The 24,223-nt window shown below is 53.8% G+C and overlaps 4 protein-coding genes and 1 long non-coding RNA gene across 6 annotated transcripts; 1 reads left to right on the top strand and 4 right to left on the bottom strand.

Moving 5' to 3' along the window:
- Nucleotides 1-43: 43 nt before the first annotated feature.
- Nucleotides 44-9,103, bottom strand: DVL2 (dishevelled segment polarity protein 2). Of its 2 annotated transcripts, none has more exons than XM_049859205.1 (15): nt 8,653-9,103; nt 5,711-5,780; nt 5,263-5,408; nt 5,038-5,135; nt 4,767-4,902; nt 4,176-4,266; nt 3,957-4,026; nt 3,713-3,852; nt 3,537-3,613; nt 2,638-2,705; nt 2,322-2,450; nt 2,101-2,232; nt 1,810-1,989; nt 1,187-1,405; nt 44-1,068 (listed from the first exon to the last, which is right to left on the bottom strand). In XM_049859205.1, the coding sequence occupies exons 1-15, from the start codon at nt 8,844-8,846 to the stop codon at nt 620-622; spliced, it is 2,199 nt and encodes a 732-aa protein (XP_049715162.1). In that variant the 5' UTR covers nt 8,847-9,103; the 3' UTR covers nt 44-619. The 2 variants fall into 2 exon arrangements, with proteins under 2 accessions (XP_049715162.1, XP_049715160.1); XM_049859203.1 differs by having other exon boundaries at nt 45-1,068; nt 5,026-5,135.
- Nucleotides 9,104-9,567: 464 nt separating this feature from the next.
- Nucleotides 9,568-13,985, bottom strand: PHF23 (PHD finger protein 23). The gene is made up of 5 exons (XM_049859208.1): nt 13,735-13,985; nt 12,166-12,197; nt 11,914-12,006; nt 10,492-11,329; nt 9,568-10,390 (listed from the first exon to the last, which is right to left on the bottom strand). Exons 1-5 carry the CDS (start codon nt 13,766-13,768, stop codon nt 10,176-10,178), a joined length of 1,212 nt encoding a protein of 403 aa, XP_049715165.1. The 5' UTR covers nt 13,769-13,985; the 3' UTR covers nt 9,568-10,175.
- Nucleotides 13,986-14,910: 925 nt separating this feature from the next.
- Nucleotides 14,911-16,802, bottom strand: GABARAP (GABA type A receptor-associated protein). Its single transcript, XM_049859210.1, has 4 exons — nt 16,713-16,802; nt 16,099-16,177; nt 15,841-15,959; nt 14,911-15,379 (listed from the first exon to the last, which is right to left on the bottom strand). The coding sequence occupies exons 1-4, from the start codon at nt 16,800-16,802 to the stop codon at nt 15,314-15,316; spliced, it is 354 nt and encodes a 117-aa protein (XP_049715167.1). The 3' UTR covers nt 14,911-15,313.
- On the bottom strand, nt 16,714-23,910 carry CTDNEP1 (CTD nuclear envelope phosphatase 1). Its single transcript, XM_049859209.1, has 8 exons — nt 23,809-23,910; nt 20,868-20,934; nt 20,652-20,770; nt 20,395-20,466; nt 19,854-19,970; nt 19,519-19,630; nt 18,969-19,053; nt 16,714-18,668 (listed from the first exon to the last, which is right to left on the bottom strand). The coding sequence occupies exons 1-8, from the start codon at nt 23,908-23,910 to the stop codon at nt 18,608-18,610; spliced, it is 735 nt and encodes a 244-aa protein (XP_049715166.1). The 3' UTR covers nt 16,714-18,607.
- On the top strand, nt 17,385-23,813 carry LOC126062111 (uncharacterized). The gene is made up of 3 exons (XR_007513977.1): nt 17,385-17,472; nt 20,368-21,963; nt 23,671-23,813. It is a non-coding gene; the product is annotated as an uncharacterized LOC126062111 (long non-coding RNA).
- Nucleotides 23,911-24,223: the final 313 nt, after the last annotated feature.

Genomic DNA, 24,223 nt, shown 5'->3' with positions numbered 1-24,223 from the left:
ATATTCTTTCCCCTGGCTACCTGTCTCCCTCCCAAAGAAAGGAGCCAGAGGCGGTAGGGAGTTTGCCTCTATTGTTTTATTTGGTGTTTTATACAAGTGACTAAAATAAATAAAGAGTAACAAAGGCAGCTACATGGCCCCCAAGTACCAAATACCCCAGCTTCCTTTGACTGCTGTCTGGGGTGACCAGCCTCCTTCCTCCTCCCAGGGTACCACTGACTACCCACCGCCCCACATAGAGCAGAGCTGACTGGGTGAATGGATGAGGAGGTCACATTTCAGGGTTAGAAGAGGGGCCCAGGGGACAGGGATACTTCATATAAAAAATGTCTATAAAAAATATTCTGAGAAGTCTAAGAAAGTCTATTTTTAATCCTCAAAAAAGCTTATAAAAAAAAAAATAAAGCTAGAAATAACCAAAGGTCCCTTGTACACCCCCAAGGAAAGAGGGAGGAACCAGGCACTGCTGGTAAGTCACAGTGGCAACAGCCTCACGGCAGGAAGGGGGCAGCCAGCAGGCTGAGCCTGGGCCTCAGGAGGCATTGTGAGCACGTGATTGACAGAACACCAATCACAGAGCAGAAGCACCAATCCAGAACTGGAGGCCCCACTGTGGGGTCTACATCACATCCACAAAGAACTCACTGGGGTTGCCCATGGCCATATGGAAGCTTTGGCGGCTGGCTGTCAGCTCAGGGGGCACAGAGCCCAGGTCTCTGATGGGAGGGGCCCCCGGGGGCTGCACTGCTGGGGGGACAGGGGGTGGGGGTGGGGGCATCATGACCACCATCATGGGGTTATAGGGGAGGGCCATGCCTGGGGGTGGTCCATAGGGATGGAGCCCTGGGTGGGCTCGAAGATTGGGGGGACCCCCTGACGAGCCCCTGGATGGGGGAGGACCCCCATCACCAGCTGGGCCAGGTTCCCCGCCCCGTCGAAGACTGCCCCCCCGGCTGGAGGGCTCAGACTCACTGCCGCTGCCAGATTTGGACTCGGGGGCCCGCTCCTCAGGCCTCCCCGTGCGCCCTGCCCCACCATCGCTTCGTGTTGACCCACTGCTCCGGCTTCCTGTGAGGAGAGAGGGCTGGGCAGCTGAGCCCTAGCCAGGGTCCCTGGACCTCCCCACCCTGCTCCACCCTTTCCTCCCCCTTAGACCCTGACTATACCATCTCCAGGGGTGACTTACCCTCACTGTGCTGGCTGCTGGCACTGCCCCCACCATAGGTGTAGGAGGACAGCTCATGGTAGGGTGGGGGCTGGGGGCTGTATGGGTGGGGTGCTGGGTACTGGTAGGAGAAAGTAGGCAACAAGGGCCAGGGGGTGGCCCCAGGCAGAGGAGCCAAGGTGTCCTGGTCCGAAGCCCCGCTGGAGCCATCGTTGTCATTCAAAGACAGGTTGACTAGATCTGAAAAATTAGAGAAGACACTAAAGTCACTGCTTCAAGAGGCCAGGACCCCAAGACTAATGAGCAACTGGGTACCCTTCCTCAGAACCATGTATGACAGGGGTTAACATAGGAGATCTGAGGACCTCTGACAGGAAATTCCCCCACCACTGCCCACAGGGAGGAGCAAAGCCAGCCCCTCAAGCCTATAGGCTTTCACGCAACTTAGAAAAAAGACTCCCTTCCTCCCGCGGACAAGGGGCCGGCTTGCCGGCAGCAGCCCTGGTCGATTACAGCTCCACTGCCTCCTAGGCCAGTGACACCAGATGCTCCACCCGGCCAGGTGGCCCTGGCTGGGTCGGATGCCGAACAGGCCGCACAGGACAGCCCAAGGCCCTCTCCCAGGAGCACGGCGCGGAACTCACAGCTCTCACAGCCGCCACTGAGGTCTCCAAAGACATAGTAGCACTGTTCAGAGAAGGTGATCTTGTTGACGGTGTGCCGAATGAGGCCTGCCTTGAGCAGCCCACTAGCATACTTGCGGGCCTCCCGCCGTTCAGGAAAGCCCTCCACGTGATGGTAGAGCCAGTCAACCACGTCAGAGCCTGGGCGCCCAGGGGGAAAAAGCCCTCAGGTTGTCTCTTCTCCCTGACTCATGCCCTTGCCCTTCCTGTGCCCTCCCCATCCCACACCCTCTGCCCAGGGCTCAGTCGCACCCAGAAAGGCATTCGGGATGGTGATCTTGAGCCACATGCGGTCTCGAACTTCCAGGCCAGACTCTGGAGCTGCCATGGCCTTGGTCACAGACGCCATGTCCGTATGGATGGAGAGACCCCGGCCCTCACAGCCTGCCACAAAAAAGAAGGGACATCAGGGGTAGGGCCCACCCTCGCAGGGGCAGTGGAGTGGAAGTGAGAGGGGCGGGCTGGGGGCTCACCGTCAGGCAGAGACGAACCAGATGTAATGGTGCTCATAGATGAGGAGCCTGGATAGGCTGGGAAGGTGCCAGTCAGCGCAGCAGAGTGGGAGACCCAGGCAGCAGGGTCAATCGGCTGGATAGGCTCATCTGGGACACAGAAGGCCACCAAAATGACCATACCAGTCCCAGGAAGCTAGGCCTGTCCCTCCCTCAGGCCTGCCCCACCTCAGCCTTGACCCTCTTCTACCCATCCCCCATTTCCTTGAGTCTCAGCCCAGCCTCCCAGCCCTACCCTGTCCTCTCAGCTTCAAGCCCCTCCCTGAGCACCACTCACTTCGGGGGAGTGTGAAGTAGGCTTGCGGAGAGGGATCCCAACACTTGGCCACAGTCAGCACAATGGGGCTGTGGGAAAGAAAAGGCTAGCTGGGGAAAGGTGAGGGGGATCGCTGTTATTGCTGCTGTGTGTCACAGAGTTGACTCTGACTCATGGGGACCCTGTCCGTCAGAGCAGAACTGCCCCACAGGGTTTCTTCTAGGATTTAATCTTTACAGAAGCCGATCGCCACGTCTTTTATCCCACAGAGCCGCTGGTGGGTTCAGACCACTGACCTTTCAAGTTAGCAGCCAACTGCTTAACCATTGTGCCACCAGGGCTCCTAAAGAGGTGTGGGGTGGAGGGGCGGGGTGTGGAGCAGAAAGAAGCCTCAAGAGGGCAGAGGCCTGGGATGAGAATGCGTTGGGGGACAGAAAGAGAGAGAGAAAGAAAAAGCACATGGCTGGGCCAGAGGGCAGGGTGGAATGCTCCACAACACAGGTAACTCAATGGCTAACTCTCACGGACACACTGTTAGAAGAAAAAGTATACAGCTCCATTCACAAAAAGTTCAACTGACAGACAAAACTGAACGTTGTTGTTCAATGATACATACATGGGTGGTAAAACTATCATGTGAAGGAAAGATTTTCTTTGTTATAGAGATGACAAAAAAGCCAGGAGAGTGGCTGCCTCCAGAGGGAGGGGCTGAGAGCAGGAACACTTTGGGGAAGCTCCTGAGGTATGGACAGTCTTCTATTCTGTGATCTAGGAGTGATTACGTGGGTATCCACCGCATAATTATCCACTACGTCATACAGGTCAGCATTGTGTTTCACAATCGTTTTACAACTACAAAGGAAAAGATGAAGGAGCAAAGACAAAGAGGCCTCAGGAGCGAGCACAGCCCAGGGGCTCACCCCGGCTTGTGTACGATGTCCCTCAGCACCCGCACTGCATCATCGTTGCTCATGTTCTCAAAATTCATGTCATTCACCTGGAAGTGAGACCAAGTGGGTCAGAGGCCAGCTCAGGGCCAGTGGGAGGGCCTAGAGCCCCTGCCCAAGTCAGCACTGGTGGCCCTGCCCCAACACACCTGTAAAAGCATGTCTCCAGGCTCAATGCGCCCATCAGCTGCCACCGCCCCACCCTTCATAATGGAGCCGATGTAGATGCCACCGTCTCCCCGCTCATTGCTCTGGCCCACAATGGAGATGCCCAGGAAGTTGTACTTCTCTGTGGAGAGAGTCCAAGTGACGAGAGGAAGCCCTGGCCCCATGCTGCCCAGGCACCCAGGAGCCCAGGTCCTCTCCACCCCCCAGCCCAGGCTCCCTCCGTACCCATGTTGAGTGTGACTGTGATGATGTTAAGAGACATTGTGGAGTCAGTGACACTGCTGAAAGATGAGGTCTGTGGTGAGAAAAAGGGAAGAAGCTGAATTCCCTTCGACAGCCCAGGGATAAGTCCTGGAGTACTCACTGTCTGTACCTAAAAGCCCTAAACAAAGGCCATGCCCCCAACTTCTCCAATCCCTAGTTCTCCCACAGGAACCCCCTCACCCTCTCCAGGCGGGGCGGTCGCTGTTTCCTCCGCCGCCGGTGGCGCTTGAGGAGGCGGGAGGCACTGCTCTGCTCCGTGGAGCTGCTGAACCTGACAGGAGGTTGGGAACGTGTGATGGTTAATTTTATGTCAACTTGGCTAGGCTTTGATGCCCAGTGGTTTGGCCAAATACTAGTCCAGCTGCTTAGGCTATGGTCTGCCTCTAGACTATAAGTATTTTGGCAGAAATTGCTCTCTCCATTCTGCACTCTTTCCACCAGCCTATTACATGCCCCAGATTCTGGACTTGCCAACCGCCCACAATCCCATGAGCCTGCAATCCTATGAGTCTTCCGTCTGTCACCAGACCTCCAGGCTTGCCAGTCCCGCACAACTGCACGAGCTAAACCCTTTAGCTAAACCAATCAATCAATCGCTCTGTTACGTACGCACATATGTACGTAAATTCATCTCGGTAGTTCTGTTCTTCTAGAAGGGGAACACTTGCAAGCAAAAGAGGTTATGGGGCCAACACAAAGAATGACAACATTGACTGGGAGGAGGAAAGAAAGGGGGCTGGGAGCCCTGGGGAGAGCCCTGGGAAGTCATACCTGCTCATGGTGTCATCCTCATCTGAGTCCCCCAGGCTGGTGCTCTCCAGCTCACTGGTCATCAGGGTGGAAGAACTCTCATACCCTGCTAGGTGGCGCTCCAGCCTCGAGGGGCCACTGGGCCTGTGGCCCCCACCTTAGTATGAACAGAAACCTCAGGAATCATGCCTCATGCTCCTTACACCCATCAAGGCCAGGGTCTGGCCCCACCACTGCCCAGCTCCTGCTCTGCCCAGCCTCCAGAGCCTGGCCCCCTCACCGCCGTGCTCACTGCTGTCTCTCCTACGAGGCCGCTCCCGCCTCAGAGACACGACTGACTCTGTTTCTGTCTCTGGCTCCAGGTTTTCACGGCTGCTGGAGACGTTAGGGCTGGATGGGCAGAGATGGTTTCCACCCCCATCAGTGGGGCAGGACTCCAAATCCTCCATTCCCCTCCTCGGGGGCTAGCATCCCCACCTCATCTCCTCCCCTGGACTCAAGAATGCCAGGAACTCACTGGAAAGATGGAGGCCTGGAGTCCCCAATGCCACTGGTCCTCTCTGGTGGCAAAGGGGGTAGTGGTGGAGGTGGAGGCACCAGGTCTGTGCGAGGCTCATGGGCTGGGGGAGCCATCTCGGGTTGGGGGTTATCTGATGACACTAGCTAGAAAGATGCAAACAATACGAAATGGATCTATTCAGAGGTGGGGCATACGTGATGGAAGAGAAAGGATTAGAAAAGGGGACAAGGTCTGAGAGAGCCTGGAGAAGAGCCCAAAAAAGCAGCAGCTAACAGGAGGGGCTCCAGAAGTGGGCTGAGGGGCCCCAGCCAGCTCTCCAAAAGAGTAGGAAGGCAAAGCCAGGGCTTCCACAACCAGGCAGGGGCAGCCCTGCAGAAACAGAGTGAGGCTTGGTGGAGCTCGGCAATGCAGAAGGCACTGGGCCCTCAGAACCAGGGTCCCTTACCCAGGACACCACCCTTCCGTTGAAGCAAGGAAGGCGAGCATTGTCGTCGGAAATTTCTTCCTTCACCACTCTGCCGAGAGACCAGATAAAGGTCAGTGAGGCTGGACTAGCTCTCTCACTCCCTCCCCATTTCAAAATTTCTGCCATTGCTCTATCTTCCTCCAGCTCAAGCGAGCTGGCTTTCCTCTCTTGTCCAGGCCCTCTTCTCTTACACTGAAACAGCTCCCTCCTACCCGAAAACTCTCCAAATTCAATTCCCTTCTCTAATCTTTCTTTCTCTTCCCAGCTCATCCTCAAGGGCTCAGTGCTGCTCCAAAGACTTCCCTCAGTCTGATTTAAACCTTTCCACCCAAATGTAAAGGCCATCTTCTATGGTTACCCCCCAAACCAAACCCATTCCCACTGAGTCAATTCTGACCCAAAGAGACCCTGTGGGGCAGAGTGGAACTGCCCCACAAGGTTTCCAAGGCTGTAACCTTTACAGAAGCAGGCTGCCACATCTTTCTCCCGCAAAGCAGCTGGTGGATTTGAATGGCCAATCTTTCAGCAAGCAACCAAGTGCTTAACCACTGTGCCACCAAGGCTCCGTCATGGTTACCGCAGCAGCTGAAAATATCTTTCTAACCTAAGGAGCCTTGCTGGTAGATCCCCCAGCCTCCATCTCTGCTCTTCGTACACCTTCTTCCCAAAATGGCTTTGGTCCTCACCTACATCTCCTTCACTCATGCTTTCCTTCAGTTTTCTCTAGCTCACTTCCAGAGATCTAGCCAAACATGCTGTCTTTGCCTAGATGAAAATGCCCGTTAAACCAAAGACTAGTTACCTCCTCATTAGGCTGAAAGCCTCAAGGAGGAGGGAACCCATCTTCTGATTCTCCTGTGCTTCACCTAACACAAAACTCTGCCCTAAGCAATCTACTCAAGACGGAAAGGTCATCCTGACAAATCCCGAAGTCCAGCCTGGTGAGTTAGTTCTCCCTTGGGTTCCTTAAGGCGAATTAGGCTTAACCTTCTTCTCAACCCCCACATCAAATCATTAATGTCTATTCCGTTCAACACCATGTTCTGACCACACAGCACTGTACACAACATTTATTACGTACTAGCAGATATTTGGCTAAATGAATATATGAACCATGAGACTGTCTACTTTGGTTCCTCTTGGTTCCTCCTCTCTCAGGCACATGCCCTCGCACCAAAATTAGAGTATCCTGTCTTCACCTAATATGGTTTTGTGAGCCTGAATATATGCCAACTCAAGCCATTTGCTATCAGAATGTGACCTGGTCCATGTCAAAACAGCTCGGTCACTACCAATCTGTCTCAGAATAATGTCGCTTCCTTCCCAACTTAACCCAGTCTCAACATAACCGAGCCTACTCCAAAATGAGTTATTCCATAACCTAGTTTACGGACTAGTCAGCCTCAGTTCTAATAATAACTACCACTCGGTGAATATCCTGGGCTGTACACCTTTGCTAAACGTTTTACTCCATCTCACAGGTGAGGAAATCAAGGCACAAAAGTTCAATAAATTGCCCAAAATTACACTGCTGACAAACTGAAGAACCTTGATTGAAACTCAGGATAACTCCCAAGACAGGACCACTCTCCCAAAGCTAACCACTCACTCTAGGTAGCACCCAGGCTATCCCAGCCTAATCCAACCTGCCTTCGGAAAAGCTGAGGCTGAGAAAGTAGATGGCTCAGTCCCAAAAGCTCTACACACAAAAGGATTTACTTCGCATTATTTATAGTCCCAATCTAGCCCAGAATAATCCAAAATGTTCCAAATCACTCCAGGTTAGCTCTAGCACAGCCTAGAACATGCCCACACATAGCTGTCTGCAGCAATATAGACTAGAAATTCTCAATAAAGCTCCCTGTATTAGTACAGACCCCCAACAACCCTGTCTGCTCCAGTACTCTGACCCAGTAAAACCACGTCTGCCCCAATAGAAACTAGAACAACCAATACAACCACGTCTGCCCCACTAGAAATGGGAATGGTCTAAGTGTCTCCAGGAAACCCTGGTGGCGTAGTGGTTAAGTGCTACGGCTGTGAACCAAAAGGTTGGCAGTTCAAATCCACCAGGTGCTCCTTGGAAACTCTATGGGGCAGTTCTAATCTGTCCTTTAGGGTCGCCATGAGTCAGAATCGACTAGACGGCACTGGGTTTGGTTTTTGTTTTAAGTGTCTCCAGAATAGCCTACTCCACTTCAGGACAGCCTAAAAGATCCCAGTACAGTACTGTCTGTATCACTATACACAAAAACATCCAATATCTGGACAACATCATGCTTTACAACGCAGAGAGTCAGCGAAAAAGAAGATCCTCGATGAGACAGACAGACACAGTGGCTGCCAACACCTGGCTCAAACATACTACTGTGAGGATAGCACAGAGCCCACTAACAACTCGTTCTGTTATACACGATGTCATTATGAGTCAGAACCAACTTGACAGCACCTAATCACAACAGAATGTCCAAAACAACCCTGTGTGCCCTAATACACACCAGAATCCCCAAAATTGCCCCAAGGCCGGCCAATCTACATCAGGAGATAAAAGAATATCCCTAAATAGCCTGGGTGCTACAGAACTGCTCAGAATATACTGAACTACCAGAGGACAGACCCACTTGGCTCAGTACAGTCCAGAATACCCCCAAATAAACCAGTTCGCCCTAATATATTTCAGTACAGTCTAATCTTCTGTAATCTAGTTTAGGATAGCCCAGTCTGTCCTACAGCTCCGTGTGCCTCAACCTTGTCAAGCACAATCTCGTTGGTCCCGGGATAGTCAATCTACCCCCAGCTTAGTACAATCGACTCCACTATCGACCAGAAAAATCCCAATATGCCCCAGAATAGACCTGGGCCCTTCAATATCGCCTAATCCACTCCAGCACAGCCCCCATCAGTCTAGGCCTCGCGCTCACCCGAAATCCTGATCCATGGACTTGAAAAAGTACTTGGCTCCCGCGGGCCGCTGCAGGACGCTCTTGAAATCGCCGAGGGTGATGCGCTCAGCGGGGACGGGGATCTTCACTAGATAGGGAGTCTCTTCCTCATCCAAGTGGTAAATCACCTTCGTCTCCCCGACACCACCGCCCCCCGCGCCGCTGCCCGCCATGGTCTCGCCCGCGCGCTCCTGTGCTCCGCCGCCCACCCAAAGGGGCTAAGCACCCCCGCCGCGCCTGCGCACAGCCGCACACTGACGCGCGGGCAGGCACAGAACCGGACCAGTCCCCCAGACGTGCCCAAGGGATGGAGACGGTCGGGGTCAGACAAGCGGACAGCCGGGGCGGGGGCGGGCCGTGGGGGCGCGACCTAAAGACGCGGACTCCGCCGCCGCCGCGCGCCACTGCCGCCGACGTCGCGGGCGCCCCCCAGTGCCCCGCCCACCTCTGCTCACGTCACGTGGCCTAACTCGGCCCGCCACGCTCCCCCCGCACCGTCCCTGGATCACGTGACACTTCCCAGTCACGTGACTGCGTAGCTCCGCCTCGCGCCCCTGCCACGTGATCGCTGCCCTCAGCAACGGTCTCCCAACCCTCAACTGCCCCGCCCCCGAAAGTGTCCCCACCCTCGTCCTCTGAGCACCCTGGCTGAATTGGGCCTCTGCCCTCAGGCAGCAGGCTGCCAGTCCCACCACACCTGGGAGCGCGAGGCAACTCTGATCCACTGGAGTGTGCGTGTGGGGGTCCTAAGCAGGGAGTGGGATGGGGCAATGCCAACTGAGGCCTGAGCATCCTGGGTGGGAAAGGCCCAGGAGCAGGGGCGGTTCTAGCTGGGACTCTGAGGCGTTCTCCCATCTTTCCCAAAACCTCCCTCCGATGCAGGACAGTAAGGGCTATGAACACAAAAGAGCCCACTCCGCTTTATTTACAACACACGGGCCATCTGTACAAACAGCTAGCCGATATTATTAAAAACAAGAGATGAAAGAAATGTCACCTTTCTGCTTTCCTTCCCCTCTCGGCCAGACTTTGGTACTCCACCTTTGAGCTGCCATGCCCAAAAGGGGAAGTCCAAAATTAAAAATACAACCGGTGTATAAGAAAATAAATGAGGAGTGAGATAGGAGAAAAAACGATGAGGGAAGGGGGTGCTAATATTTACACTAGAGTTTTATAGACAGCTGCCCCATTCCTTCCCAATTCCAACCCTGACCCAAAAAGTGAAGGATGGCAGGTCCAATGGGCAGGGATTGTGTGTCTAGGGACCCAGACAACCTCTCGCCCTCAACTGCAGTGGGTCCACGTTCAAGTCCAGATGTTGGAGGGGGAGGAGGAAGGGGAGGATGGGAACATGAGACCCTCATTTCCAGAGCAAGTCTCCCTTGGGAGTTCCTGCCTTGAAGTGGGACAATGTCCAAGCTTCAGGGGATGGGCTGAGGACCCCAAGGCTCAGTTCCCAAGTCATGTTGTCAATTAGAAGTTCCAGCCTGGCACTGGTGATGTCAAGGCTCTCCAGATTTCGGAGGGCCCCCTAACCGCCGCGCCTCTGGCCGAAGTTCCTTGCATTTTTGGCAGTAAAAGAAGTCAGGGACATTGGTCTTCTTAATCTTAGCACAGGAGAGGTGGATCCACGTCCCACACAGGCTGCACTCAATCATGGGCCGTCCTGCAAAGGGCTTTCGGCAGTAACACGTGATCAGATCCCACGAGTCATCACCTGGGGAAAAGGAAGTTTGATATTCTGCTTGAGTTTTTAAGTCCACAACACCCCCAACTCCATTCTCCCAGCTACCCTTGAACAGCTCTCAACCCCCTTACCTGATTCTACCATGATGTCCTCATCCATGACCCGCATCTCGCCTTCACTAGAGCTGGCATCTCCATCTTGGCTTGTTTCAGTGCTGCCCACCTCCTTGCTTTCACTGTCAGTGGGAGGAGCTCCTTCAGGGGGCCCTGTAGCAGGGGGCCTAGGAGCCTCAGGGGGTGTTGGGAACACAGGGGCTGGGGCTTCAGCCCCTACCACTGCTGCCATTTCCTCTTCCTCTTCTTCTTCCTCTTCCTCCTCCTCCTCTTCAGAGTCTGTATCACTGGGGGGTGCCCGGGGAGGCCCAGGAGGTGGGAGTCTATCCCCTCGCTCTGCCTTTTTCAACTTCCGTTTCTTGCTCTTCTTGATTCGAGACCTCTTTTCCCCATCGCCAGGGGTTGGCCGAGGTCTCCGAAGAACCCCAAAGCCAGCCCCACCTCCTGGCCCCAACTTTCGGTTCTTTCGGTCCTTCTTTCGAGGAGGCTGGGTGAGATCCCCCTGAGAAAGGGGCACTGGGGTGAGAGGAACAGGGGGCCGGGATGCATGTGTCAGGGATGTGGGGGACAGGGGAGATGCCACTTTGGGGCCATCTAGATCAAAGAGAGAGTCCTTGAGCTTCATCTTCTCAAGCAGGGTGGCACTGTCAGGGGCCTGAAGGCGAGAGAAAGTGGACCTTGGAGGTCCTGGCTGGGTGGAACCCGACTGGGCTGCCCTTCTCTTTGATGACTTTGCTTTCTTAACAAAGGTCTGGATGGTTCGGAGATCTGAGGGGGCTGAGTCCCAGCCATCACTGTCTGCTGCACTCTCACCTCGCAATGGGGAGCTGGAGCCGGAGGCTGGCCAGTCACTTTCCTTAACAGGGAAAAGAGACCAGAGTCAGCAGGGGGCCCAGTGGCGTTTAAGCCCCTCCAGAAACCCAACCTGAAAACCAGGGACTAGATCTCCCCCAAAATATCCTGCCCCAACCAACAAAGCTCACTCAGAAAATTTATCCAGACCCCAATTTCTATCAGCATCTGTTCTTGAGCACTTCCATGTTACCTCTGTTTTCAAATTCTAACTATCTGCTCCTTACCAGGGCCTTTGAAATACTGTATTCCCACAAATCAGAGGCACATTTCTTAATCTACTTTTGTACTGCCTCCTTTGTTACCATTTTCACCTCCCTAAAACTCATCCGGAAACACCTTCCATTAACAGTACCCCCAAAACCATTTCAAAATCTTGACTAACAACCCAAGAGCCCCTTCCATCACTGTTACCCAAGCCACCTATCTCTATTATCCTCCCCCGCAAATACTCGTTTTCCCAACAGAACCCTCACGTTTCCAATTTCTCTAGTCTTACATATATAACTAACACAACCTCATTTACTCAACAGCCCTTCCAAGAATCCAAAGACACCATCCTCAAACCAGTTATTCTCCTGACCCTACCTCTTTGCTAGGAGGTATGTAACCAGCATAGGCCAAAACAAAACTGCAAAATTTGTTGAAATCTTCAATTGTTCTCCGCCGTTTCTCTGGTGGCTGAAAAGAAGAAAACAAGGATCACACTGAGGGCACAGACTGGAGTTTTAAGAGAAGCATCCCCAAAGGCGGAATCCCTAAAGTGGGAAAGCTAGAAGAGATGCATGGGGGGTGGGGGAGAGCATAAATACTGATGTGTAAAGGTAGGGGAAAACTCACCTGAGTCTCTGGCTTAAGGGTCGGAGGTGGATCTGTGAAAGCAATAAAAGCTGAGTCAAAGCCCTGGAACAGTCCATTTAAAATCCCCACCTCTAAACCTTAGAGGTCCCAAGTGAACCCCCTGTTCTCCCAGGTCCCCCAGCCAGTCGGCAGGCCCCCAGCTGTGCCCGATCGTCCCTGCTCCCCTCCCGTCCCACAAGGGGCGGAGCCTGGGCCCGGGGCCCTCCCAAGCCTCGTTATAGCGCTCCTCTTCCCCCTACCGGAGGCCGGGAGCCCCGCCTCCCCCCCCCAAACTCACGGTTTCTGTAGACTCCAGTCTACTCGGATCTCTTAACGCCCCACCCCACCGTACAGCTCCTAGGGCAGAACCCGGGCGCCGCCCGCCCCGTCCTTCACAAGGCGACCGTGCCGAGTTCCTACTCAGGCGCACTCTACTGCCCCGAGCCCTCTGGAACCTCACGCCATCCGCCGGCCCCCCGAGTCCGGGATGACCACGCTGAACCGCTCCCCGCCCTCCGGCCCCTTCTACTCGAGCACGAGGCCCGGCGCGCCCCTCACCCTCCACCCCAAACCCACACGCACGCACATTCAACGCTACTTTGTGTCCGGGACGGACCAGCGAGCTCTAACCCGGACGCGGCCCCACCTGCCCCCCCCATACCGCGCTCCCCACAATTTCGCCCTCCCTCCGCCCCCATCCGGGGCTTTGGCCCCTCCCCGTCTCGAGCTTCTTGGGTTCCCCGCCGGGCCCCCGGGCCCTGTTCCGAGCTCTCTCCGGCCGCCTTCCCTCCGCCCCCGTACTCACCAAGTCACTAGGCTACGGACCCCTAAACTCTAGCTTCCCCCCACAATCAGCGACTCTCTTCCTCCACAGAAACCACCACGACCGCCCCCCATCACCCTCCGCAACTCCCAGGCTCTAACCCTCGCCAGTTCCCCCTCCCGCGACTCGCCGGTCTTCACCCCCCTCCGATCCCACCGCCCTCTGCAACTACCTAGCTCTCCTCGCTTCCCGGCCCTCTCTCCACAACTACCCCCGTTACAGGTCCCCTTTCCGCAGACAATACCAGGCCCCCCTTTCCCCCCACAACTACCTGCCCAACCCTCCAGCAATCACCCGGCTGTCTCTGGCGGCAACTACCGGGAGCTCGGGAACCACCACCACCAACTCCCCCACCTCGGCGAACTACCGCGCCCCTCGCTCAGCCCTCTTCCACGTCCTCCCTGCCCAACAACTCTCGGCTCCCAGATTCCCCCAACCTTCCAGCTCCAAGGCCCCAACCTGCCTGCGGCCCTTTCGGCTCCTAACCCCCGAGGCTCCGGGTTTTCAGTTCCCACCCCCCACCTCCCCCCCACACACAGCGTCGGATCTCCAACTATCCCCAATCCGGTCTCCCACTCCTCTTCCTCCAGCATCTCTCAACTCGTCGCTCTTCACCCCCAGGGCCAGGACCCCGACCCCCACCCCGCGCTCCCCCGCTGGGTTCTGGGGCTCGACCTCCAAGTTTGCCAATTGATTCCTGGCCCGCCCCCCACCAGCTCAGCGATCTGTGCCGGTCGAGAGCTCACCTTCGGGACTGGGCTCCGCCATGGCTTCCAGCATCGCCCCCTCCCCTCCTCCCGGTCCGGCGCCCCCCTCCCCTGAGCCGGGGATCCCGGTGCCGCCTCCGGTGCTCGGTGCTCCTAATGACTTGCTCCACGGAGGTGTCTGCCTCAGTCCGGTTGTGACTCGTGTCCGCTAGCCGTTGCCGCTGCCGCCGCCTCCCTCAACCACAGCCTCCCGCACTCCCGGACCGGGCCCCCTCCCCCCGCGCCGCCGGCCGCCTGCTCTCTCCTCCTCCTCCTCCCTCCCTCCCTCCCTTTCTCTTCACCCTCCCTCCGCCGGCGCCGACGCGCAATGCACAAAGGGACTTGTGGTCTGTCCTAACACAGCGGAAAGGGGACTGCATAAGCCTCAAGGACTGCAGTTCCCAGCAAGCCACGGATTGGCGCATGCTCACTAAGCGCCTCCTCTCCTCCGTCCCCGGGAGTGGCGGGGAGATTGGGAGCTAGAGGGTAGAGCGGAAAAGCACGCGCAGGGCCCTGGGAAATGTAGGCGGGGAGGGACCAAAAAAAGATAAGGAAGAAGGGATTAGAATTCTCGGACACCATACTGCCTCATTCCGCTTCGTCTTTTTCCCCCGAGAGACCGCCCCATTTCCGGCCAGGCGGAGAAGAGGTTGCCGGGAGACGAAGTTCTCCTGAGGATAATGGCTCCCTCCTCCCGCTGAGCGCCCACCCTCTGCTTCCACTCCACAGGATCACACACACCTGCACAAAATCTGGCCAGGTGACATGCAACTGAGGATAGAGTTCTTTTAATAGCTCCCACAAACGAAAATCTTCTCCATAATCCAGATGTTTATAACAAACTTGGATGGGGTTATCTAAAGCAAGTGCTTTCAAACTTTCTTCACAGGAACCCACGGTAAAGGAAAAAATATATATATTTTTTACATCAGGACCCAATACACACGTATATAAAACTGAAGTTTCATGAAATGATGGAGTATTCCTTCCATCAGATAGCATAACCAAAGCACATTTTTATGCAGCTGAAGTGCAACACCAACAGAATAAACCCAATACATTCCTATTCCTCCAGCCTGTCCCCATTCCTCCTCTTTCCCCACCACTGAAGCCCATGATGCCTGTAGAAAGCTAAAAAACAAAGCGAGGGAGGGGGCAACACAAGGCAGCAATCCATTCAGCTTGGTGGTTTCCTCTTTATTGATATGCCTCCTACCTTTCCCCCCACAATTTCAGTCCCTTTCATCTACCCCCAAAATAGAAGGCAGTGAAAGGGAGTGTTGGGGCTCTGAGCCCTTTGGGTGGTTAGAAAGGGAACAGAAACCAAAACAATCCCTGGATGTGAAATTGACAACCAAGAAAACCGAAGCAGAATGGGAAAGGGAGCAGAGAAAGGTGAAGAGGAAAAGAGAAAGGAGAGGTACTAGGGGCCATCTCCACTATTACTCCTCCTGCTAGGAGGGGTTGGAGAAAGCCTCAAGTGGTGTTGGAGCCTGAAGAAAGAGGAGTAGGTCAAGAAAGGGGGGCCACCTTTGTCTTTGTAGAATGGGACCCCCCCCCCACCTCAGGGGCAGCAGCTTCACAGACCGTAGACACTTTCATCACTGTAGGCAATGTATAGAAAGAAGTCTTCTTCGTGGTGTTCCTGGGTGAAAGTAAAAAATGATGGTGGTCAGGCATTGGGGCTTCAGTTATTTGAACCACCCACAGCCCGGACACATTCTTCAAAAACCAATCTTTCTGACGACCCCAAAAATCAGTGCCTGACTCTTCCACACTGACTTCATGCCCTAGCAGTCGAGCAGTATTATTCCTAGCAGCAGTCCTGGGCAAAAAGATCTCAAACTGTTTCCTGCTGCTTTGGAATGGGGAGAGGGACTAGGGTGAATCTGATCAAAATAGTTCCTCCAGCTCACCGTTCTTTCCCTTCCCTGTATTCCCAACTGTCGTGTCCAAACCCCAAATCCAAGACTATCTTGCACTTTCAGGGTCAAAAATAAAATTGAAGGCTAAGCAAGCCCAACAACTGCTAACGGAAAACTTTCTTCCTCTCAGGGTCTTCCAAGACTCCTGTCCAAAGCCTCCACTACTTCCTGGTCACCATACCTGGTATAGCTGACCCATTGTGGCACTGGTGGGTGGAATGACATTGTTGACAAAGAAAAACAAGGCATCTTCAGCTCGGAGATGAATTCGCTTCCGGATCAAGAAGTAGAACTGACCAACTGCCAAACATAAAAGGTGCAAAAAAGTCAGAGAATTCATAAATGCTCTCAGATAACAACTTGTATGTGGAGCCTCTTCCCACAGAGGTTGCACTCCCATCCGCAGAAAGCAAATGTGGGTCTTGGGTCAGGTTCCCACCTGTGAGGTCAGAAGGCACCAGGTATTTCTTTTTGTCCAGATCTCCTATCCGAGCTTTGGGGGCCTTCTCTACTATCACCTGATAAAGGAAAAATGAAAATTAGGAGGCATTAGGTATACAACTCTGCGGCTCAAACAATGTTCTTAGCATCCAAACCTCCCCCAGACTCATTTCTCTTTGTCTCTGCACAGGCAATGCAGCACCAAGTCTAGAGATCCTGACCCGACTACTCCCGTTCACCTAAACATGCCGAATCCCTAAATAATGTCTCATAATGAACAACTACGATCTTAATCAGGCTGCGATGACTTGTCCGGGTCGATTAGAGCTTCAATCTCCCAAACCTAGCTAGCTGAGGGGGTGACCACGAGAAAGTCAGACTGTCAAACTCCCTACTGCCACCACCACTTGCTCCCATCCACATCCCCTCACCCCCAGCTCTACCGCCATCCCACTCCTTTCACCCCTGGCCTCAGGGACAGCAGTTTCAGGCTCGTTCCCAACCTCGCCACAGCCTGCAGCCTGATCCCCGCGTTGCCCGCCGGGGACCCAAAGCCCAGGCTGTGGCGTCGGCGTCAGCGTCAGCGCCCTTGGCCCTGGCTACTGTCCATACCGGGACCCGGTCCGGATATTTCTTTCGGATCTTCTCGCCCTCAGAGCGGCGCTTTTCGAACGGATGCTCCTCTTTATACACGAACTTCATCCTCCCGGGTACCGGGCTGGACCGGGCTGGGCTGAGGGAACCCGGGGGGGTCGGGATGGGGGGCGGCGGCGACGGAGGCGACTCAAGGGAGGACTCAGCGGAGCGATCCCCAGGACTTGCGCCACTTCCCTATTCACCAACTCCGCCCCCGACCATCAGGGGCCGCCCCACTGGCTAAAACACGCCACTAACGCAGTGGCCGTAACGCCGCTGGCGTAGCACCACCCACTGGCCGCCCTCCTCCACCCCCTCCCCCCCGCCATTGGCGTAATCGCTTTGGAATCAGTATGTGGGCTACGCAGGCGACGTAGCAAAGGTGGTTGGCTTTTGCTACCGTCGAAAATAACTGAAAATTCCTTTCCCGACCTTCCCCCACGAAACCGGGGATGAAAAGAGGCAGGAGATGGTAATCATAATTTGAGATTTGGTTCTCCAAAAACTCTTTGGAAATAGAGGAAATAAGCGGAGGTAATTACAAGGAGAGCTATTCACGAAACATGTTGGTACGCTGAAGCCGGCCGTTGACACCAAAACAAAGTAGCACCCAAGTGGCGGAGGTGGTCTCCAGAAATAAAAGAGGGCAGAAATGAATATGGGCTTGGAGAGACAGAAAAAAAACGCTTAGATTCCAGGAACGAGTGCACCAATGGAAATTGGAGAGGTCCGAAAGGTAGGGACTACGTCAGCGCGGAGGAATACTTTGAGGCTTGTACGGTGAAATCATGTGATCTCAGAGAAAGGCGGAGCGTCACGTGGCGGGTGCAGGGAAGTAGAGCCGGCTTCCGGAGGCGGGCACTGGGGAGGTGGGGCCGGCCAGGCTGGAGCGGGCAGTGGGACTGGTCGTTTGTTCGGGGAGATCTGTGGTCCTCGGGCACCGGCCACCTGGGCCAGACCCCGCTTAGTTTATCCACGCCAGTTACCCAGTCGAAGCGCGGCTTTGTCCAGCCACACGCCCTACTGAGCATCCAAGTTTCTCATCATTTCGCGCTTCTGTATTCTGCGGTGCAGAAGCTCAAGTTCCCTCAGGACACATGGCTGTTATTTGCGCCCAGGGCATGTGGTGTGCTTACCGCTCCATTCCCACAAAGCCAACCACTCACCACCACTTTTCCTTCCCTTCAGGCCCAAAAGGAGTCTCTGGCCCTTCTGCCTCGGACACAGGATTCCTCCCTTTCCCAAACCCCAGAGAAGGACCTAGGGCAGCTTTGGTTTCAAAGTTATAATGCATGGTTTGAAAGAGAGGAAAGAAAAAAAGAGAAAGCTGGTTACAGGTCTGAGGGAATCTAGAAGAGAGAAAAACAGAGGGGAAAAAAGGGTGGGACAAGTTTGGGGAAAATCCAGTGGCCCAAAATGCCAGTCTCCCCACCCACAGCCCAACCCTCGGAGCAGAAGTGAAGAATTAGATTAGTTTCGTACAAGAGTTTTTAAAAAATCAAATCACAACAAAGCTGGTTTGGCTTCTCTCTCAGCCTCCAGGATCAGCGTCTCTGTGTATGTATGTCTCTCTCAATCTGGCCAGTCTGGCCTCTCCACCACAGACACTTTCAGTATTCCCAGGCCTCCGCCTGTATCCCAGTCTGGGTTTTCAGGGAGTGTGAACATGAAGTTAGAGTGAGGCTGCTTCAGAGTCTGGCCCACGTATCCATCCAGACTCCCAAGTGGAGTGTGTGGCTCCCAGGGCAAAGAGGGTGGGAGGGGCAGACCCTGCCCAGGCAGTCCTCACCATTAGACAGGGATCAGACAGCATCCGAGGGCTCACCCTCCCTCTCCCCCCCACCCCAACTCAGGTGGAGGGGGAGCAGCTGTCACCAGAGCCTATGTTGGTGAAGGTTTCGGCTCAGCACAGAACGGACGTCAGCGGTGAACCTGGGATGACAATAACTTGCGTTGGTAGAATGTCTTGTAGCTTATATCCTGACAATAATCACATAAGACAACCTCACTGGAGATACGGGACAGGAACTGTCACCATTTTTCAGATGAGACCTAGGTTGTTTGCCCAAAACCCAGTGGCTAAAAGGTGATAAGCTTTGGGGTAAGACGACCTGGGTTCCAACACCCAGTTCTTAAGGTAAGAAAGGTAAATTAAAAAGGGCAAACTTTTATTCCTTCTTGGGACCCCCACCCTCTCCTCTGCAGAAATCTAAGTGTGCAGAGCACACTTACCTGAGGGCATCCAGCATGGGGAGCAGATTGAGAAGTGCTGTGTCACTGGGGTCACTGAACCAGGACTTGATGGGGATGGCGTTGTCTAGCATAAGTGAAAATGCAGATGGGAAGATGCAAAAAATTCGAGAGAAAAAGTATTTTTTAGTTTATTTCAGGGGGGTCAGGGGAGATCATTACTAAAAAATACATACTTCTCCCCACAATTCAATAACCTAAGTAAATACTTCTGACTTATTCTTCAAAATAAGGTTAACTTTTAAATTACCCAGATTTCATACTAGTGTGAGGCTTCTATTTAAACCTACTGTCATTGTGTCTAACTTGACACAAATCTGATCTGAGAAATCTGATTTATGGAACGGATATATATTAGAAAAAGAGATCTCATTTGAAATCAAGAAATAACTTGCATCCAGACCCCATGCAAACCAGAGAAGTCCTGTTCTCAAGGACCACTGAAAGTCTCCTGGCCCCTACTTCCATGCAATCAGACCACCACCTCAGAACCACCTGCTGGTCCTGACAGACTCACCACCTTCCCCCATACCTGGATGGCTCCTATAAGCCCCTGGGGAGTTATCCAGGATCACAATGCTGGAGAGGTCACTGTGGACTACAGAGAGGTCCTTAATGTAGCTGCCCAACTCCAAAGTGCAGTGCTGGAAAGCAGGGTGAGCTGGGCATCAAAAGGAGACTCGCCCTCAGTGGCTGTTCCTTCAATACTTAGGCCACGGACAGCCAACTCCCACAAAGGGGATTATGCATACGCCTCCCTCAAACCCCCAAAAGGTCCCATTCCAAGGCAACTGCCTGAAATCCAGGTCTCTCCCCAGTGGCCTGCTTCCCGAAGCTCACTCTTACACCTGGATTCTAGCCCCTGACCTGTCTGTAATATCTCCTCTTGAGAATGCTTCTGCTATTGTCCAGTTTGTCGGCCACAGCAGAGCCATAAATCTCCATGCTCGCTGTGAACACCACCAGCTCGTACCACTGGCTCACCTGTATTAGATGGAGGAGAAGAAGCAGTCAGAGAGGAGAGGTGATCATATGTTTACACATGCAGCTCTCTTTCCCTAGGACTCAGGCCTAGTCCTTCAGGCCTTCCAGCAGCATCGAATGTCTCTTGGGACATAACATTCTGAACTTCTCTCTTAACACCTAAACTCATTATCTTAGGCATCCTACACCCTTAAGATTCAGAGATCCGAGAACAAAAGAGCAGGATGCCTGTGGAGTAATGGAATCAGCACAACAAATAAACCCGAAAACTGAAAGCCATTCCCCTATCATCCTACAGCCTCCCCTCCCCAAAACTTCCCTTACCTATTTCTCCTCACCCTTACTTCCTCCAAGTTTCCTAAATTCACAAAACTCTAAAATTGTTCTTTCATCCCAGAGTTCCCTATAGCTCCTACAAACTCACCACTTCTAAGAAGAAATCCACATGAGGCCTCTTATGTACAAAAAACCGGACGGGATGTTTGTCTATTACCACCTATAGAGGTACAAAGGAGGGTGGAGGAAATCATGAGCACAACACAGGCCTAGAGGACCCCCCACTGCCTGCCTGCCTCCCTCGCTCCCGTTAGACAGATGCTGGTCCCAGGGAATGGGGATGGGACCCTCCGGGATGGGAAAGAGAATCCACCTGTGAGCAGAGTAACAGATACCCCCACATACCTTTAGGATGAAGTCAGGCGGCGTTCCAGGCCGGACTGTGGGCCTCAGAACCCCATCATGGTGGGAGTGAATAAGTGTCTCATCCAGATCCAGTACCAGTATCTTCCTCTTCACCTGGCCTGAACCACAAAAGGATGGGATAATACCAACCCGACCTCCAGCCCAGAGCTTGGACTCTCTTCACCTTAAAGGAGTCTTGCCAGCCAACAGACTCACCTAGCCGATTCCGGGACACAGGAGATAAAGGAAGAATATCGTATCGAACAGTTTGGTACTGGATTACCTAAGAATAACAAGGAGAGGATCAGGCCCTTGACAAGGAAATCTTCCCCAGTACCACCACCACCAAAAAAAAAAAAAAGCAGTTGCTGTCGAGTTGATTCCAACTCATGGCACCCCCTGTTGTTTCAGAGTAGCACTGAGCTCCACAGGTTTTCAATGGCTGTGATCTTTCGGAAGTAGATCACCTGGGCTTTCTTCTGAGGCACACTCTGGGTGGATACAAACGGCCAACCTTTCAGTTAGTGCTCAGCCATCTGTGCCACCCAGGGGACTCTTAGTAACAACTACAGGTAACGAATATTGAGCATTTATCATTTATTATATGTAGTTGTTTGTCTCCTCAGTTAGAATGAAAACGTGGATCTTCATTTTGGTCATGGCTGTATTCCCAGTGCCTAGAATAGTGTGCAGGAGTCCCTGGATGGCACAAACAGTTAAGCACTGGGCTGCTACCAACAGTTGGCAGTTCAGAACCACCCAGAGGCACCTCAGAAGACAGTCCTCGCGATGTGCTTCCAGAAAGTCACAGCCTTACAAAACCTATGGAGCAGCTCTACTCTGCACACACATGGGCTCACCATAAGTCAGAATGGACACAACAGCAACTAACAACAAGAAAAGTGTAGCGGGGTGATCTGTAAATATTAGTAGAATCAATGAAGTGGGGAAGCCAGGGCTGAACCCATGAAGTCTGACCAAGAACCTGCTCTCTTAACCATAAATCCCACCCTCTCAAGTTAGAAACTGAGAGCCTCAGATTTCTCAGTGGACAAGGGAGTAGGGGTCAAAAGGGGAGACCATGGACCCCTGAGGGGTATGGAGGATGAGGGAATCCAGAGGTTATCAGGTCAACTAAGTTCCTCTGGCTGGGGGCCACTACGCCTATTTTAACCAACCACCTGTCCACTTCTGTCTCTACTAGCCAAGTCACAAGTTGCAGAGAGCCTCCGCCCTCTGAATAGCCTCCTTTCCAGGTACCCAGGACAAGGCACAGAACATTGGAAAGCCCCACCTGCCAGGCCAGCTGACGGTATGGAGAAGGCCAGGGTGAAGTAAGAGGTGTAGAAGGGACAAGGATGTCACCACTTCAGCCTTACAGCCCTGCTTTGCCAAGCGGCCTCTTGGAGCTCCTATGTCTAACACCCAAATCTCCCCCATGCAAAGCCTGGCAATTCCCTCCTCTGCTCTTTTCTTCTGAGGCACAGACATATGCTCTTCTGTCCACCTCTAGGCCCTGAGCCTCACCAGAAACAGGCTCCCCCTTTGCAAACCAAAAGGCCCTCTCCCCATAATCCCAAGGCATCTGTCCTTCTTTTCTTTCTGGACCGTGATGAGGGCCGAAACAGCTCGGGTGTCCTGCTCTGCTATCTCAGGTTGCACATGCCGGGCATGCAGGGAATGCACCAAGCATCTGCCAGAAAGGGGGTGGCGAGGAAACAGATTGAAAGGGAAGACAAAAGGCTGTGGGGTCAGTGCTGCCCAAAGGAGAGCAAGTTTGGAAATATGTAGCCTGCGGATGGGCTGGAGCAGTACTCTCCACCTCGAGCAGAAAACTGATGTGTTGGGAGTGGGGGAGGATACCAAAGGACTGCTCGGGACAGGTGAGGCAGAGAGGCTGAGAGCTAGCATGGGAAGAAAACCGCAGGAGCTAGCCCCACACACCTCAGCACCTCTGACTCCCAATTCCTCTGGGCACCTAGCTCTGTCTCAGGGAAACAGCCCTGGCTACAACCTTATCAACCTGAACAATCCTCGTGTTAAATCAGGGAGTAGAAAGAGTAAACTGGTAAAGGAGAGAATGAATCAAAGACCAGGCCCATTCTTCCTAATCAAGAAGTCAACCACCACTACCACCCAGGGCTTTGTAGAAATTCCCTTGACCTGGGCAGGCCCTGCCTGGTGTTAGTCTTTCAGCTCTTACTGAGGTATGCCAAAGAGTACACATGGGAGACCCTCTGTGCCCCAGCTCGCTGAATTTTCCCCAGGTTCTTTCAGAGAATTCTCCCCAGTGGTGATGAGAACACAAGGGCACATTCATTAAATGATGTTATAGGAACTTTGACCTTGGAAAAAGGTATGGGGGAGGGGACAGAGATGCCTGGGTATATCCACAGTCTCCACTCCCCACAGTCTTCCTCAAAATGCTGGGGTCTCTTGGAGAAACAAGTTTGCTCTCAGATTCAGCTCCAGCAACTGAGGAACAGCTGCTTCTGATAGAGACACTCAGACTTTAATGTGCTTCCTCCCACACCTAAATAAGCCCATGATAAAGGCATCTTATATAGTCCCAGTGTCTCCATAAATGCAGACACTCACACCAACACTATGAATTAAGTTCCAGGGCCTTTTTGGAGGAGTTCCTTAATGCAAGGGTTTCTCCTTCACACTCAGGGCTTTTCTCAAGTTCCCATCCTTGTTTGTTACATATGCCCTCTCACCCACCCCCACCCTTGACACACAAGCTTGTGTCCCCCTTGTTATAAGACCAAACACAGAGATTCCCAATAGGACGGTCTTTCACAAACCCACATGAACAGCTCTGGCTGCCATCAAACAGGTGTTCCCCGCCTCTTGGTTTCTTTAGCAACAACTTCAGCTTTCTTAAAGAGCGCCCCACCCACTACCGTAGCCCCCAAGAGTTGCCAAATACTGCCCCCATCTCATAAAAGTCCCCCAGATCCATGCTCAACTACAATGATCTCTCTCCTTCCCACCCCCCCCCCCATGAACCGTTCAGGGTGCCCTAATTCTCCAGCAAGAGAAGCCCCCGACAGGACTCTCTTCCTAGGCCCAAACAGAGGCCCATCACTTTCCAAAAGCCTGTGGGCACCGCGGCCAGAGGTCCCCAACGCCACCAGCGACCACCCAGGCTCACCGTGCGGATCTGCCTCCGCAAAAGGTAAATGAAGAAGCTCCAGAGCTTGGCGGCGAAGGCCACGAACGTGCGCAGCCCCAGCAGACACTGCGTCCGCATCATCCCGATGACCCCGGCACCGCCGGCCCCGGGGCCCCCGCGGCCCAGCTCCGCCAGCCCCCCGGGGGCAGCCCCCCGCCGCCGGGAGGGGGAACGGGGGCCCCGAGTGGCAGGAGAGGCTGCAGAGAGGGACAAGGAGCGGGCGGCTCAGAAAGCCACCCCCGGCGAGGGGAAAATCCAGCGGAACAGGGAGCTGGGGGACAGGCGTGGGCAGCCCGCGGGGACCCACATGGACGGGGAGCGGCACCGACGGCTTCGCAGAGGTTGTGGGCCGAGACAGGTCGGCCTAGGACGGGGTCCTCCGAGACCGGGAGAG

This window comes from Elephas maximus, chromosome 19 (genome assembly GCF_024166365.1).
Source record: "Elephas maximus indicus isolate mEleMax1 chromosome 19, mEleMax1 primary haplotype, whole genome shotgun sequence".
NCBI classification, from domain to species: domain Eukaryota; kingdom Metazoa; phylum Chordata; class Mammalia; order Proboscidea; family Elephantidae; genus Elephas; species Elephas maximus.
The sequence above is the reverse complement of the archived record's forward strand: the minus strand, read 5'-3'. Positions and strand labels throughout refer to the sequence as shown.

Coding starts and splice junctions, on each gene's coding strand:
- DVL2 (XM_049859203.1), bottom strand. CDS start 8,846: ATGGCGGGCAGCGGCGCGGGGGGCGGTGGTGTCGGGGAGACGAAGGTG. Junction 3,614..3,712: donor CTGGAGACATGCTTTTACAG/GTGTGTTGGGGC, acceptor TCTCACTTCCAG/GTGAATGACATGAATTTTGA. Junction 1,406..1,809: donor CAGTGGCGGCTGTGAGAGCT/GTGAGTTCCGCG, acceptor CTAATTTTTCAG/ATCTAGTCAACCTGTCTTTG.
- PHF23 (XM_049859208.1), bottom strand. CDS start 13,768: ATGCTGGAAGCCATGGCGGAGCCCAGTCCCGAAG. Junction 12,198..13,734: donor GGCGGAGCCCAGTCCCGAAG/GTGAGCTCTCGA, acceptor TTGCTTTCACAG/ATCCACCTCCGACCCTTAAG. Junction 10,391..10,491: donor GGACATCATGGTAGAATCAG/GTAAGGGGGTTG, acceptor CCTTTTCCCCAG/GTGATGACTCGTGGGATCTG.
- GABARAP (XM_049859210.1), bottom strand. CDS start 16,802: ATGAAGTTCGTGTATAAAGAGGAGCATCCGTTCGAAAAGCGCCGCTCT. Junction 16,178..16,712: donor AATATCCGGACCGGGTCCCG/GTATGGACAGTA, acceptor TTCCTTTATCAG/GTGATAGTAGAGAAGGCCCC. Junction 15,380..15,840: donor CAATGGGTCAGCTATACCAG/GTATGGTGACCA, acceptor ACTTTCACCCAG/GAACACCACGAAGAAGACTT.
- CTDNEP1 (XM_049859209.1), bottom strand. CDS start 23,910: ATGATGCGGACGCAGTGTCTGCTGGGGCTGCGCACGTTCGTGGCCTTC. Junction 19,054..19,518: donor GGCTTATAGGAGCCATCCAG/GTATGGGGGAAG, acceptor CACTTATGCTAG/ACAACGCCATCCCCATCAAG. Junction 18,669..18,968: donor CCCATGCTGGATGCCCTCAG/GTAAGTGTGCTC, acceptor TTGTCATCCCAG/GTTCACCGCTGACGTCCGTT.